The sequence below is a fragment of the Arvicanthis niloticus genome, chromosome 17 (assembly GCF_011762505.2).
Source record: "Arvicanthis niloticus isolate mArvNil1 chromosome 17, mArvNil1.pat.X, whole genome shotgun sequence".
Classification (NCBI taxonomy): domain Eukaryota; kingdom Metazoa; phylum Chordata; class Mammalia; order Rodentia; family Muridae; genus Arvicanthis; species Arvicanthis niloticus.
In genome coordinates, this window is record NC_047674.1 from 23,384,303 (window position 1) to 23,399,118 (window position 14,816).

The 14,816-nt window shown below is 40.6% G+C and overlaps 1 protein-coding gene across 12 annotated transcripts in view; it reads left to right on the plus strand.

Annotated features, from left to right (window-relative positions):
• The window catches only part of Dock10 (dedicator of cytokinesis 10), a 258,512-nt gene that overhangs the window by 162,581 nt on the left and 81,115 nt on the right, over positions 1 to 14,816 (plus strand). For all 12 annotated transcript variants that reach the window (XM_076914939.1, XM_076914938.1, XM_076914934.1 and 9 more), the window contains exons 8-14: positions 1,137 to 1,320; positions 3,637 to 3,722; positions 3,991 to 4,074; positions 4,202 to 4,357; positions 10,498 to 10,719; positions 10,917 to 11,039; positions 12,298 to 12,380. In XM_076914939.1, the coding sequence (XP_076771054.1) occupies positions 1,137 to 1,320; positions 3,637 to 3,722; positions 3,991 to 4,074; positions 4,202 to 4,357; positions 10,498 to 10,719; positions 10,917 to 11,039; positions 12,298 to 12,380 (938 nt within the window). The remainder of the gene's footprint in view (positions 1 to 1,136; positions 1,321 to 3,636; positions 3,723 to 3,990; positions 4,075 to 4,201; positions 4,358 to 10,497; positions 10,720 to 10,916; positions 11,040 to 12,297; positions 12,381 to 14,816) is intronic.

Consider the following 14,816-nt stretch of genomic DNA (forward strand, 5'->3'; position numbering starts at 1 on the left):
TTTTGACCCGTGTGTGAACTGTTACAAGCAAAACTATGCAAACCCTCACAAAAGTATGTTTAAAGGATATATATGTTTGTCAAGGAAATTTTTTAAGAAGAATGAAGTGTATACGTCCAATTTATTTTACATACTCCAGAGTTCAAGAACCTTTGTTTCCATATTCTAAGTTTGGAAGCTGAATAATGTTGTCAATGAAGATTCAGAGAGAGAATATTGATCATGTCGGCACCTGGGGAGTAAATGCTCACTGTGTTTGGTGAACACGCTTGGGGTGGGGTTCATTTCAGCAAGAATGGTATTACATGAGCAACACGGGACTACAGCAAGGCCTCCTTGGTTGGACAACAAATACAATGTCGAGGTGTCAAATTAAAGAAGAGCAAGGAGTTTGGCATGTGAATGGATGGTCTTGGGAGCCTTTAGATTAAGTGAAAGTGAAAAGGATTTAAGCAGAGCCAGGAGTTTTGTTTGGAGAAAGGGCAAGAGGGAATGGCCATCGGGAGTATGGAAATATGCAGAGACGGTTAGATGGAAAGGAAGTCAGGTATAGTGAGGGTCCAGGGAATCAGGGGTATTTTAATTTAATTTATTTGATTTTATCTATTTTAATAATTTATTTTTATTTAAATTTATTTTAATAAAGTAATGGCTGACATGCCAACAATGCTAAAAAGATAAAGTAAGGTGCAAAGTAAGAAATGTCCCTAGTGTATGAAGACATGGTGCCGCTTATTAGCGCTATGGCAGATGCTGTTTCCAGGGTGTGATGGCGGGGTCAGTAGACTTGCTAGTATGAATAGCAATAGAATTTAGGAGACAAAATGAATGTGGAAGGTCTCAAAGCAGTAATCTGAAGAAGGCTCCACTATACTCACACTTGGGCCTAAGATGAAAACCTTTGAGCCAAAATGCCATCCAATCGACAAAAAACGGATATAAGATATTTTCAGTCCAAAAAAGTTCTAAAAAAAAATAATAATAATCCAAATGATTGAACTCCTCTTAAGCTCTTTTGTGTCTTGTAAGGCTTTGTTTTTGTCACCTGCCTGGATGGAAACGCTGGAATCCAAAGACCTCATCGATGTCTCTCTGTCTCACGGCTTACTGTTTGGTTCTTTCTCGTTATACCACAGAATAACAGGCTGAGGAAATATGCCTTCGAACTGAAGATGAACGACCTGACCTACTTCGTGCTGGCAGCTGAAACAGAGTCAGATATGGATGAGTGGATCCACACACTTAACCGCATCCTGCAGATCAGTCCTGAGGGCCCACTCCAGGGAAGGAAGAGTGCAGAACTTGCTGAGCTGGGACTAGGTAGGAGCCCGGGGAACCATCTCCCTGCTTTGGTTAAGTGTTTAGTTCACTTGGACAGTTAGTAGCCATGGGAACTGTCAGGCTGGACTCAGACATTCTTGAGCTACCTGCTCCAAGAAACTGACCCCAGAGCTTTACTTTTACTGGGTCACTACAATTGCTACACAATGGTACAGTTTTGAATTGACTGGAAGGGACTGGAGACCATCATCCAACAAACAGAGCTGGATCTCAAATCCCAGTAACTCAAAATTTATACACATTTCTGATGGAAAGATTTTATAGAGGTACATTTTGAATTTGGGCTTTAAGTTACATTTAATAAGTGCAATATATTGTAAGAACAAACATGCTTTATTTCCTCTTAGCTACAAGGCATCTTGTATTCGTGGTTTGTTTGTTTTTTTTTTTTTTTTTAAACAGTCTTGAGGTCAGCTGATATGTGAAAGTTCTAACATCACGTGGCACATTGTTTTCGTAAGAAAATAAATAAACCTGGAAGATTGATTCAGTCACTAAAGTGCTTGGCAGGCAAGCATGATGATCTGAGTTCAGATCTTAGCACCCATGTAAAAATCTGGTTACAACCGTGTATACTTACAAACCTGATACTAGGGAGGCAGAGAAAGGACCATCCCTGGAGTTTTCTGGACAGCTAGTCTATCCTTATCAGTGATCTCTGGCTTCAGTGAGAGAACCTGTCTCATGACATAAGGTGGGAAGTCACCAATGGATTCTTCTAGTTTAACAGTCATACAGGTCTTTTCTAAAGAAACTAAACGGGTGACAAAAGCAAACCTCAGGAATCCGAGGAAGGGACTGAGCATGGTGTGTGGTAGCAATTGGACAGGAGATAGAGTAGGTGAGGATAATCAGAACACATTACATGCATGTCTGAAATTGGCCAATTAAAAAACTGATCAATAAAAATATAAGATGGGAGAAACTGAAGAAGACAATGGACATTGTCCTCTGGCTTATACATGTTGTAACTATTATTTGGGGAGGGATTACCCCACTTAGACCATATACTTCTTAAATAAAAGACACAAAACCTTTATATTTATAATAAGCTTAAAAGCACTGGAGCTGGGCAGATATCTACCCTTTAGACTGTTTGGTCTGCTTCCCTGTCAGTAACCCTTAGATACCATTTGCCATGTTCTACCTGGGCTGCTCCTATCTGACAGGACAGCCCTCAGGGCCAGCACTCATGATCCACCTACATGATGGCAACTTCTTTCTTCTCCTTTCCTTCCTCATTCTTCTAGTAATTCCTGCCTGAGACCCCGAGCCCAGACCCAAAGCCCCACCTATGTCTCTTCTGCCCAGCTACAGGCTATAGGCATCTTTATTACCAATCAGGGATAACTTGGGGAGGGGTCAGGGTTTACACAACAAAAGCTGGTGTGTGTGAGGATTTGCTTGTCTTGAAGCAACCAAATCTTGGGGTACAGAATTTAGCATTTGAATACAAGCAGCAGCAGACCAACCCCCTACACACATATTCATGTGTAGGCACACATGAACATGTACATACACAAACACACACTTACAATATTTTTCTTTTTTCCAGTCTAGTTCCCTCATAAGATTCTACACATTATAGTCAAGGAGAAGTAAAAAAGAAAACAGAAGAAGCTGACAGTGTAGCAGTCAAATCTTCGCTATGTAGTTGGGAGCATCTCCTCCACAGACTCAGTCAGTGTTCCTCACAGGAAGCCATTTCAAGATATTCAAGACAACTGTGAATTAGAAACCAAAGTACAGCCATTACTGAGTTCTACATGCAAGAAGTCACAGATAATGAGGAAGAAAGTTATCGCTGGGTTTTCCACGGCCGCCGTAGGCTATAGCCAGTGTTTACATTAACTTATTACTTAGTAACTGTCAAATAGAGTGTACATGTTTACAGTGTTCTACAGACTTTAATTAGTTCCAGATAAAAGATGGGCTCTAAGAAAAAAAAAACCTGAAGGTAAAAGTTAGAAAAATATTAAAATATTTATATATTTGTGAAAATTTTATCGAGTGTTGTTGAAAGAAGTCAAGAAACCTATACACCTTAGCATCTTTAGGATCCAAAGAGCTTAGTGATAGAGAGTGCTAGGATGGCAAGGATCCTCACATGACTATTGGGAAGTTTCATTTCCAACCCCTGATTGCTTAACAGTCTGGTATATTGTCGAGAGGACAAGAGGAGGGCTTAGGCCCATCAATCTCCCTCTGAGCTCACGAATTTAATCCACTACTGTACATGAGGGAAATTTATGCCTCATATTATTATATAACCTGTGGTTTTTCTGTCTTTTCAAGATCCACTGGATAATTCCGTGACGTGTGAATGTGCGCTGGAGGAAACAGATTCTTCAGAGAACAGCCTGCATCCAGACTTTGCAAAAGTAATGAAGTTGAAAATGTATTTTCCCACACATTTGAGTTACTCACTGATTTCATGGGAAAGATGGCACTCCTTTCCTTTAAGATTTAGACTAAGAACTAATCTCAAGTTTTTCAGTAATCTAAAATGCTTTTATAAGGTTTGCCCTCTGTTGATGGATGACTTAATAGTGTAATAAAACTAAGGGGCTGTTTCTTGGCAATTTGGGGTATTTCTGGGGCTACCTGGGGAAGTCTAGACACTAGGGACTAACATGGGTTTCTCCACAGTACCTCACAGAAACCGAAGACACTGTCAAAACAACACGAAACATGGACAGACTCAATCTATTTTCCCTGGACCCGGATATTGATGTAAGTCAATATTCTGAGCAGAGATGAACTTGACCTACATAACCGTGGATTCTAATGTAAAAAGTTCTTTTTTCCATGATTCGTATTGGCTAATGAAGACTTTTGATAACTTTTTTATTTTTTTTAGACCCTGAAGCTGCAAAAAAGGGACATTTTTGAAAATGAGTTCATGATCAAACCCTTTGAAGAGAAAGCTGCCAAAAGGATCATGGTCATCTGTAGAGCTCTCAACTTAAATCTTCAGGGATGTGTTACAGAGAATGAATATGATCCTGTAACCAATGTAAGTTCCTCTCTCATTCTGTCGTAACCAGCAGGCCTACATCATTCTATCCTAGCCCAAACTTTTCTACCCCTGCTAATGCCGGGGTCTAGCATCTAGTAGTCAGAGAGTCTGTTTGCAGGCACTTCTCATATGGCAAAGGAGCACAAATTCTGAGAAGAGTCCTTTATACACTGCTATAAAAGTTTCCTTTTAACTTTAAGATGCAACAAAGGGCCAGCGTTCTGAAGTCCTTTGTACACAGTCAGCACAGCGATTTCCTACAAGATTGTTTGTATGTTTGGTGACATTGAAGGGGACATTCACTCATTTATTGTAGTGCTGAAGCTAGGATTTGGGGCCTTAACAAGTGCTATCCAAGTGCTTTCCCCACGAGCTCTGGCCTTTGGTTTTATGAGGTAGAGTATTACTAAATAGTTCTGGCTAGCCTAGAACCTGTGATCCTCCCCAAGTGTTAGGGATGACAGGTGCACACCACCATGCCTGACTCAAGGTGGCTTTTAAACTGACATTTGGGTTTTGCTGTTATTTGGAGGAAAACCTGCTAACAAACCCACCCTAAGATTTCATAATATTCCTGCTTAGAATAAGATTAAATGATAAAGCAAGTATAGAAATCTTGAAGAAACATTAAATAAAAAATATGGGTGTCACAAACAATGGCAGGTATCATGATGGCACTGCACTGTATTTGCAAACACCTAATGCACAGTATGCCAAACCCACATAGAATTTCTTTGCCGACTGATAGAACTCTCTAGAAAATCTCCTCTTAGTAGAAACATAATAGTGGGCAATTCGAGACTGATTGCCAATGTATGTGTGAGAAAAGAAAGTTAAATGTTGGAGCTGCAGAGAAGAAAATAGGTCACTGTCATTATCCTATCATTGAAAAGAATGGCAGTCAATCTTTCAGTGTGTTTTATTTCATTCTCTTTCAATGCATCCTGTTGTAATGTCTATTACATCTCAATTGCTGACTTCCATCCCAGAAAAGAAACTTGACTTTCATGCTCTTGACACACAAGCCATATGTCTCTTAGAAGGCAGGAGTGGCATTGTTCACTTGCTTGGCCCTATCCAGTCCCACCCATGCCTCCCTTGTGAGTGAAACTAACTTGATGAATTGGGGCACAGTGGGTCACAAGAGACAGTGAGACCTTTGTCCCTAGCACCTCCTTTGTCTTTAGGCATCATACCTGCTACTGTAGGGACAGGATAGATCCATATTTTTCTATATTTGATGAGGAGAATCCATTGAGATGGTCAGGTTGGATCAGATTCTCTCGCTTTTCAACTTAGGAATTGCAGCATGTACTCAGGTGTCTTACCTCAGTCTCCCCTATATAAAAGGTGTGCAAAAGAGGCAAACATTTCAAAGGGTCATGTGATAAATAGGTAATCTCTGGGAAGCTCTAAATGCTCAGTGCAATGTAGCAATCATTCAGTTCAAAGAGGTGACGATGAATCAAAATATAAATCTGAAAATCTAGTTTAGGCACTGACCTGGAGACAACCTCTAAGATGGTTCACACCCATAGAGAAGGGGACCGGTGTGAAACATTTAAACATGACCAGCAAAGCTACCAACAAAAGACTAAGATGGCTTTGCTGCTGTTTGAAGAGAGACAAACCAGAGAAACATGAGATAAGAGGCTGACAAAGAACAAGCCCAGTGTATGTGATGGCCCCGACACCATGCAACATGAAGAAGAGAGGCCAATATGCATGAGGGAGGATAGGTGCACTTTCCATGTAGAAAAGAATAATAGAAGGAACCAGGCCATGCCTTCATGCTGAATGTAAAACAAAACAAAGTGCCTAAAATCTTGGTTCGTGAAACCATTTGGAAATTTTAAGAAAACTTGATCCAAAGTGTAAGGCCACGTAGCCATCATACTACATAAAAATAGATGGGCCTTATTATTTCATACATTGATCTATACTAAAAATATAAATATTTTAAATTTATGGGTTTTTTTTTAATATAGCACATCCAGTGCAATTTAAAAATCTATTCTGGAAATCGAAAGTCTACGAAAATGGGCTTATTTTTAGATGTGAGGGCCATGGGACTGTGATAATAACTGTTTCTCCATGCCAGCCTCCCCGCTGATCACCAAGGTTGATTTGACTGGTCTTCCTGGCTAAGAAAATATCTCTAACTCTCACCACCTGAGGGGTATCTTTCCTGAAAGCTGCATACATAAAGAGCACAGCCTTCCCTAACAGATAAACGGGGCCACACTAGTAGTTCTTCCTCTGATGAAGCGCCACACCAGCCCCTAGAGACAGTGTGACTCCACTGCCAAAGACAAGCGACTCTTCCCATGTAGGTCATGTTCAGAAACTACATGGTTCAATTTGCTCAAGTCTCAACGGAGTAAGCTCTTTGGGAATATTTTTATGTTTGTTTGATTTTATTTCATTCTGTGTGCATCAGTATGTTTTATGGATGCGTGTATGCTTACCTTGAGTTATCTACAAGAGCAGCCAGTACTCACTGGTCAATGAGCCATTCCCTCCAGCCTCCTGAAAATGGCTTTTTAGGCACGCTGCTTTCCTGTCTCTTAGGCCAAGAGGTTTAGTTGATTTCTAGCATCTAAAAGATGTTTTTAAGTAAATGTGCAGTGGGTGTACATGTTTAAAAAAATACAGTAGGAAATTACTTTTAACAAATAATTTCATTGCACGTGTTAGTAATCGTATTGAAATCAGTAAAATGGCCTCACTTGGGTGGCAGTTTAATCATTGGATGGAACTGGGTTTTTTGGGAAACTTCTGTGTGTTTATACAGCAGTGCTCTTTCATTTATGGCACTCTTCAATCTCATTCTTGCTTTGATGAGTGTGTTTCAAAGGCCAGTTCTCCACATCTCGGGAGAGCTGACGACTGCATTTCATACGTGAATGTCTACAGCCTCCACGAAAGACTCTTTTGTGATGAGGAGGCAGACTTTGACAGCATGCAATTTTTCAGTCAATCAAACAGAATATCAACTTCTAGATGATGGTTTTATAGTATGACACATTTCTTTGAAAGTGGGAATTGACTCCAACAATCCAAGCTACTTAAGCCGTTTCATTGTATCTATGTTTAAATGTTCCTGTTCCTGTGTTCTCAGAGGGAACTCACCAGCCTAAGCCTCCGTAGCCCACAACTTCAATTATCAGGCTTTGAAGGCGTTTTGTTAGACAAATCCATCCTGAAAGCCAGCCATTCAAAAAGTAAGGTTTGGCATTTTCGTTGCAAAGGTAGATTGGAAAAAAAATGAATCACCACAGGAGCTTTAATTTCTGACATGTTATTAACAGAAATCGTGGATTTCCATTCAACAAATGGGAATGAGCGTCAAAACACAATTCAGGAAAAAATAATGATTTTTTTATATCTTGACCTTCCAAGTGGTTTTTTTTTTTTGTTTTTTTTTTTTGTTTTTTTTGTTTTTTTTTTGCACCTTGCTATTCTCTCTTTATTTTTGCACTTTCAATTCTTAGCAGACTACAATTACCACAAACAAGGAGTTTTTCCAAACTAAATTAAATTACTAAAATCAAAATTGTACTTGATAATTACTTTTAAATAAGCATGAATGTATGTGTGTGCGCGTGTGTCTAGAATAGTGGATACATGTTTGTGTGTGGGTGCATACTCCCATATGAGTCAGTGCGTAATGTACGGAGGCCAGATGTCAAAGCTGGCGTTGTTCTCCACCTTAATTTTTGAGACAGAGTCTTTCACTACATCTGAAGCTCACTGATTCAGCAAGACCGGCTGGCCAATGAGCTCCCGGAACCTTTCTGTCCTTACCTCCCCAGCACTGGGATAACAGTGGCCTGCAGCCATGCCCAGCTTTTTATATGAGTACTAAGGATCTGAACTCAGGTCCTCATAATCTCTCAGCAAGCTCTTCACTAAGACGACTCTGGGGCCTCAAAAAGACTACTTTGAACTTTATTTTAATTTGGAATTCCAACTCTAATAGTGAGGAAGTTGACAGGCATTGCTATCATTAAATAACTGAACAGTGCCCCGGCTACAAACTAGTCACAGTGATACATCTCAAAGGACAGGAGCTATTTGACAAGGCTCACAGCACCAGTCTGTACATCATGTACAGCACTAATTGGGCTGCAGTCCTTTGTGTAACTTACTTGTTCAGAGAATATTGGCAGAAGACCAGCCCCAACTCACAGTTTAGGAGCACAAACCAAAGCAAACTATTATTGACAATCTCTTAGAACCCCCCACTTACTTGCATAGCTACTAAATCAAATGCACGTTCATTTATCTAGTATACTTAATTATACATACATAATCTGTGTATGTGCAATGTGTACATAAGCTTGTTTATTTTGCCTAATTTAACTCATGCTATTTCACTTTTCCATGTTTTTGCCTTGTTGAGGAAGGAACACAGATGTACACAGATGTCAGCACTCCACCACTGTCCTGCACCCCCATCCCTTAATTTGTGTTGATTGTGACACTTTTCTAGTTAACCACTCTGTATCCCTTAAATATGTCTTCATTTCTGTAGTGTTTTGGCAGCATTTTAAAATTTTGTATCACATTTTGTTTTGTTTTTTTCAGAGTTGTGGCCTTAGGTGAATGGTATAGCATTTACCTGGCCCGTGTGTGGCCATAGGTTTGACATTCAACACTATAAAGGGAAGGAAAGAAGGAAGGAAGGAAGGAAGGAAGGAAGGAAGGAAGGAAGGAAGGAAGGAAGGGAGGGAGGGAAGGAGGGAGGGAGAGGGAAAGAAGGGGAAGAGGAAGGGAAAGAAGGGAGGGAAGGAGGGAGGGAGGGAGAGAGGGAGGGAGGGAGGGAGGGAGGGAAGGAGGGAGGGAAAGTAGAGGGAAGAGCAGGGGAGAGGAAAGGAAGTGGGAGGGGATGGGAGAGGAAGAAAAAGAGAAAGAATGGAAGAAGGGAAGGGGAGGAAAGTAGAAGAGAAGAAGAAGGAAAGAAGAAAGGAAGGGAGGGAAAAACATCTGTACAAAGACTCAGGAGTAGAGTGTGATCACTGGGAACCAACACAGTGGTCATCTTACTGAGAGTTCAGACTGGACAATAAGAGTGGTGGGGTACAGTTGAAGAATAGCAAGACAGTGAGGGTTGTCTCAGAATACATATCTGCAAATATGATTGATGATAAGGGGAAATGGTAACCTTGGGGTCATGAAAACTGGCTGTGGACAGCATGAGGAGAAATTAAAGTTAGCATCACAGCTGCTGAAAGTTGACCCTGGAGCCAGGAATGTGATGAACTCCAAAATGAATACAAGACAGAGGGACTAAGTAATATATTTTTGAAACCCTTGGCTAAGATATTTGTCTTCTTTTCAGAAGTCTTCCCATCTCCTCTGACAACAGGTCCTCTCACAGGCTGATCCTCGTCTATGTGTTACAGTATCTCATTCATGAACATATTAAAACCACGTAGAATGTAGGAAGCACAAAGTCAATGGGAAATACATGTTGTACTGTCGTTTCAAGCTGTGAATTTAAAATATCCGAAAAGTTCCAGTTGTGGTAGCAGTGCACATGGGTAGAATTTGATGAAGGAGACAGAGGCAGGAGGAGGATCACGAGTCTGAGGCCATTCTGGGCTACACACTTAGTCCAGTATTGGTGGCAAATGCCTTTAGTCCCAACACTCGGGAGTCAGAGACAGGATCTTTGAATTTGAGAACAGCCTGGTCAACAGACTGAGTTCCAGGGCAATCAGGGCTGTACAGAGAAAGCATGTCTCAAAACGAACAAAACCAAAAGCCAAAAGAATGGAGTGGGGGGGAGGGACGATGAAGGAAGGGAGGGGGAAGAAACAGAGAGAGGAAAGAGAAATCTGAAAAGAAATTGGAGTAGTGCAATGTTTCTCAGCGTACTCTGGAGACTGGGGTAAAGGGTGTTTTCTTTGAGTCCAGGGGAAGCAGAGAACTCTTGGGTGGGTGTCTAGGGTCAAGAAACAAAAGAGATGAGCCCTGGGCTTGGAGGCCTCTGCTGCAGGGACTGATTCTGTGTACTTCACACTGGGTTATAGAAAGCTTGCTTTCTGCCTTTCGTTCAATTGTGTTGTGAAGTTCGGTGATGTACAGACTGGTGCACTGGCAGAACCATCCGGTTTTTGTTTTGCCCACAGATTGAGCCCTTTTTCGTGAGTGTGGCGCTTTACGACCTCAGAGATAACAGGAAGATCTCTGCGGATTTCCACGTGGACCTAAACCACCCTGCTGTCCGGCAGATGCTCTCAGGGGCCCCAGCAGCCTTGGAAAACGGCAATATTGACACTGGTACACCGAGACAATCAGAAGAACCTCGCATAAAGGGCCTTCCAGAGGAATGGTTAAAATTCCCAAAGCAGGTTGTGCTTTCGTTTCCTTGTAATGGGACAGAAAAACCTTGCCTTTTAGATTATTCTTAAAGATAAATAGTCCATATGGGATGGGAAATTTCCCAAATAACAATGTTTTAAAGCTGTCGTGTTTTTAAATAACATCTGTGAATGTCTTCAAGGTGGCTTTTTTGGTAGTTATTATCCACTGCTCTCTTTGGACACAGGCTGTCTTCTCTGTGAGTGACCCTCACTCTGAAATTGTTTTGGTGGCCAAAGTTGAAAAGGTCTTAATGGGAAACATTGGGAGTGGTACTGAACCTTACATCAAGAATCCAGACTCCAACAAGGTACTGATTGTTTTCTTATCAATACTTTCAGTTGCTTTAGAGAGAGAGAATCATGCTGTCTTCCTGCATTATGTAATTTCATAAATGTATGACTTTCAACATTAACCTAGCAGCATAATTAATATCCACCAGAAACTTTTAAAAGTATTTTGGCGTGTGTCCTTTAGACTCAACAGCATAGTCTCTGATGTCTATGAATGTATTAGTAGAAATAAATTTAAATTCGGATATCATTTTAACCCCAGAGGTTGAGGTATTTACAATAACCAAGTTAGGAGTCAGTGAAGGCAATTTGCTAAGATCTCAGCAAGCTAACAATGGGCTCAATAATAAAAACAAATGATTATACACTAAATATAGTATTAGTCAGGTGCAGGAAGCTAGAGATAAAGATAGTTGTGACTGGCCTGTGTAGTAAGACCAGGCTTTCTGTTTGCTTCATTCTATCACCCTGTTATTTCAAATAAGCAAATTGTGGATTATCACTGTTTATTAAAAAATAAATAAAAGTATATATAAAGGAAAGGTATCAAGGAAATAATGCAAAACGATTGAATTTGAGCATGTGCAACATTTTAGAGTATAGCTTTACATTTAATGTCATACTACATAATTACATATTATATATCTATTATGTATTGCATTCAATGAACTATCTGTTCAGACCACATCCAGCCTGTGGCCGGCATTTGTAAACAAAATCTTATTGACAGTCAATCCCACCTCATTTATTGCATAGAATGTCTGAAGCCCTGGGTTTGATCCAGCACTGAAAATGGAAGTGCTTCTTGTACGACTACCTCCCAGCTATAGCAATAGATTTGAGAAATTGTGACAGAGAATGCAGAATCCATGCAGCCCTTTACAGAAAAAGTCTCCTGATGAATAAAAGAAATGATCTTGTACCAGTTGTGAATATAAATTTGATAACTTTCCATTCAAGATTTTAACTTCTCTTAGCTGAAGGGAAAGGAAAAACGAAGGCAGGAAGAGGAGAGGAACGGGTAATAGCTGATATTTCAAGACAAGGGGTTGTTCTACATATAGAATTTTAAAATTAAAAAGAAAGCCCAGAATTCTGCAATAACTTGAACACGGGGGGGGGGGGTGTCTCACATGTAATCTGTAGGCCAGTAAGGAGAAATTCTATAGAATTTCAGTAGACAATAAAATGGAAAAAATAATCACTATTATTTCATATGTACAGTTTGTAATTGGCTATCCCTAAATAACATTTTATTTACATTTTTCCCCTCAGTTTGCACAAAAGATTCTAAAATCTAACAGGCAGTTCTGCAGCAAATTGGGGAAATATCGGATGCCATTTGCTTGGGCAGTGAGGTAAGGTCCTACTGTGTGACTCATGGAATAGAAATGTACTTACAATCTGCTTTAGAAGCTATGCTTCTGAACACCTGTGTATCATCTGATGCTTTTTAATGAAACTACACCTAGAGAAATAACACGCTATCATCTTCATAGACATCATGAACTCTACAGAGACACACTTCATTTATTAGTTCAGTGAGACAGCTTACACTAAAGGCCCCTGCCTCGAATCAAGTGTGGGCATGGCCAGATGTACTGGGGGAACTTAGTAAGTATGAAATCACAATCATAATTTGTTTATATGTAACTGCTTTTAGCGAACACTGTGTTTTGTCTGTCCAGAGAGCCTACTGGACACACAGAAGGAGGGATACTGGATACCTTCCTGTGCACCTGCATGCTTTCACTTATGCATAGAGCTCTGCTCGGTATGAATGTCCAAATGAAGCCATCAAGTTGATCACTTAGGCTGCCTTTGATTTGAATGTAGATTAATACAATTATGTCCCCAGCTGACTCTGATGGAAATGCTGAGTCCTGTGTGCTCAAGCAGAAGACCATCCTTTCCAGAAATGGGACCTCTGTAGAAAATAGACTTTGCTTTTCAGATCTCTGACACATCAACTCCCAAGTGTCCTTCTCAGTCTCTTTGCGTCTTTACCTAGTATAAGAATTCCTTAAAGGAGGGAAACCTTGCCATAGGCTCATGAAAAAAAAAAAAAAAAACCTCAAAGATCAACAATGAACAAGCTAAATTAAAGGGGTGTGATTATAGGCCTAGTATAAAATGCCCCACTTATTGAATATGGGGAACATTATCCCAAAGTCAGTCATTTCCGTTTAAAATTCAAAGTGCATAAGGAGAGCTAGTCTGTTGTGTATTCATCTATTCATATAGCTTCCACTGGGAAACATATTCAGAGGAAGCCCACCAGTGTGTGTCAGGATGTTGTGGTCATTATTTTACATTGGGGACGGGGTATAGGAGTGCTATGGAGTCCAGCACCAGTAATGCAAGACAAATCCCTGCAGGCTGCAAGTACCAACTTGCATTCAGACAGCCTTGCAGCAAGGGTGGAAGAGCCAGGCTGCAGAGCCTGGTAAGCCAGCCCACCTGTCAAGGTCAACCCTCCATTTATTGTGTCATTGAGCAAGCTTCCTCTCTGGGCACAGAGTCTCATCTATAGGATGGAGCAGCCAATACTTGTCTCATGGGTAATATCTTCTATTAACTTCAAATATACAAGGATTTGGCATAAAATATGTCATGAATATTATTTTTGTCCCTACCTTTCAGACATGAAAAACATATTATAGACATTGTCATTATTATTATTGTTATTGTTGGAAGTCACTTGTCGTTCATATTCATGCTGTGACTTCCCACTTGTTGTAAATTTGGGCCAGTGAAGAAGAGTGTGAAAAAAAGAAGTAAGTCATGTGTCAGTTATTTGCAGAAGTAACATCCTGACTCTGAAATTGTCAACAAACTGTCTGGAAGGCAGATGGTGCTTCCATGGTAGCTGAAAGTGCCATCAACTTTTGAAGTAGCTATTTCTAGGAAAAGAGAGTTAGCAAAGTCACAAGCCCATGCTGGATGAGGGCTCAATTAGTGCTTTGACTTTTGTTAGGAACTTGTACAAACCACCAATGACTTGTATTTACTTGAGTTTCTCGGGCAAGTGAGGAAAAAATGGCCGATCATACCCAGATTATGGTTTTGGTTTTGTTGGGTCCTTTGGATTACCTAACCTCAAAAAAAAAAAAAAAGTTACACAGCCACCCAATGTAGCAAGCCCTGCCCCACCTTCCAGTGCAAACATTGCTTCAACTAGCAGTCACTCACACCATTTTGGAATAGACCAGCTCCATGGCATAGGTAATATATTGTTGGTCCTGCATATTCTCCATTGGCTTTCCTCCATACTTTATTTTCTGCTAACCCAGCTCTGCTTCTTCCCTCGGGGTATTCAGATACCTTTGCAAGCTGGGTGGAATGAAAGGAACGCAGTGTGGTAGGTTCACAGGAACTCTGGTCTTGAGTGCTGGGGTTGGGGGTGGGAGCAGAAAGAAGCCTTCTCTGAGACAGTTTTTTGGTGTTACAGCTCTCTTTATTCATGGGTAGTAAGGGCTATATAAACACTGGGGAGTGGGTAGGGGTTTTTGAGGTGAGTGAACATTATTGGCTGGTGCCCAGATGCTGGAAGGCTTCATTTACACAAAGAGGAACTCCAGGTGCTTGCTGGGCATGTCCTTATAGAAAGAGAAAAAGTTAAAGCTGGAATTTGGCCATGATGCTATGTGACTACCTGAAGGTGGGCCAGAGATGGGGGTCAAAAGGATATGAGTACCTTAGTACAGGCAGGCTCAGAACAAGAAGGAAGCAATTCCTACTCCTGCCAGGCTCAAGATGAGATTTTATGGGATTGGACACAGTTTGACCTTATT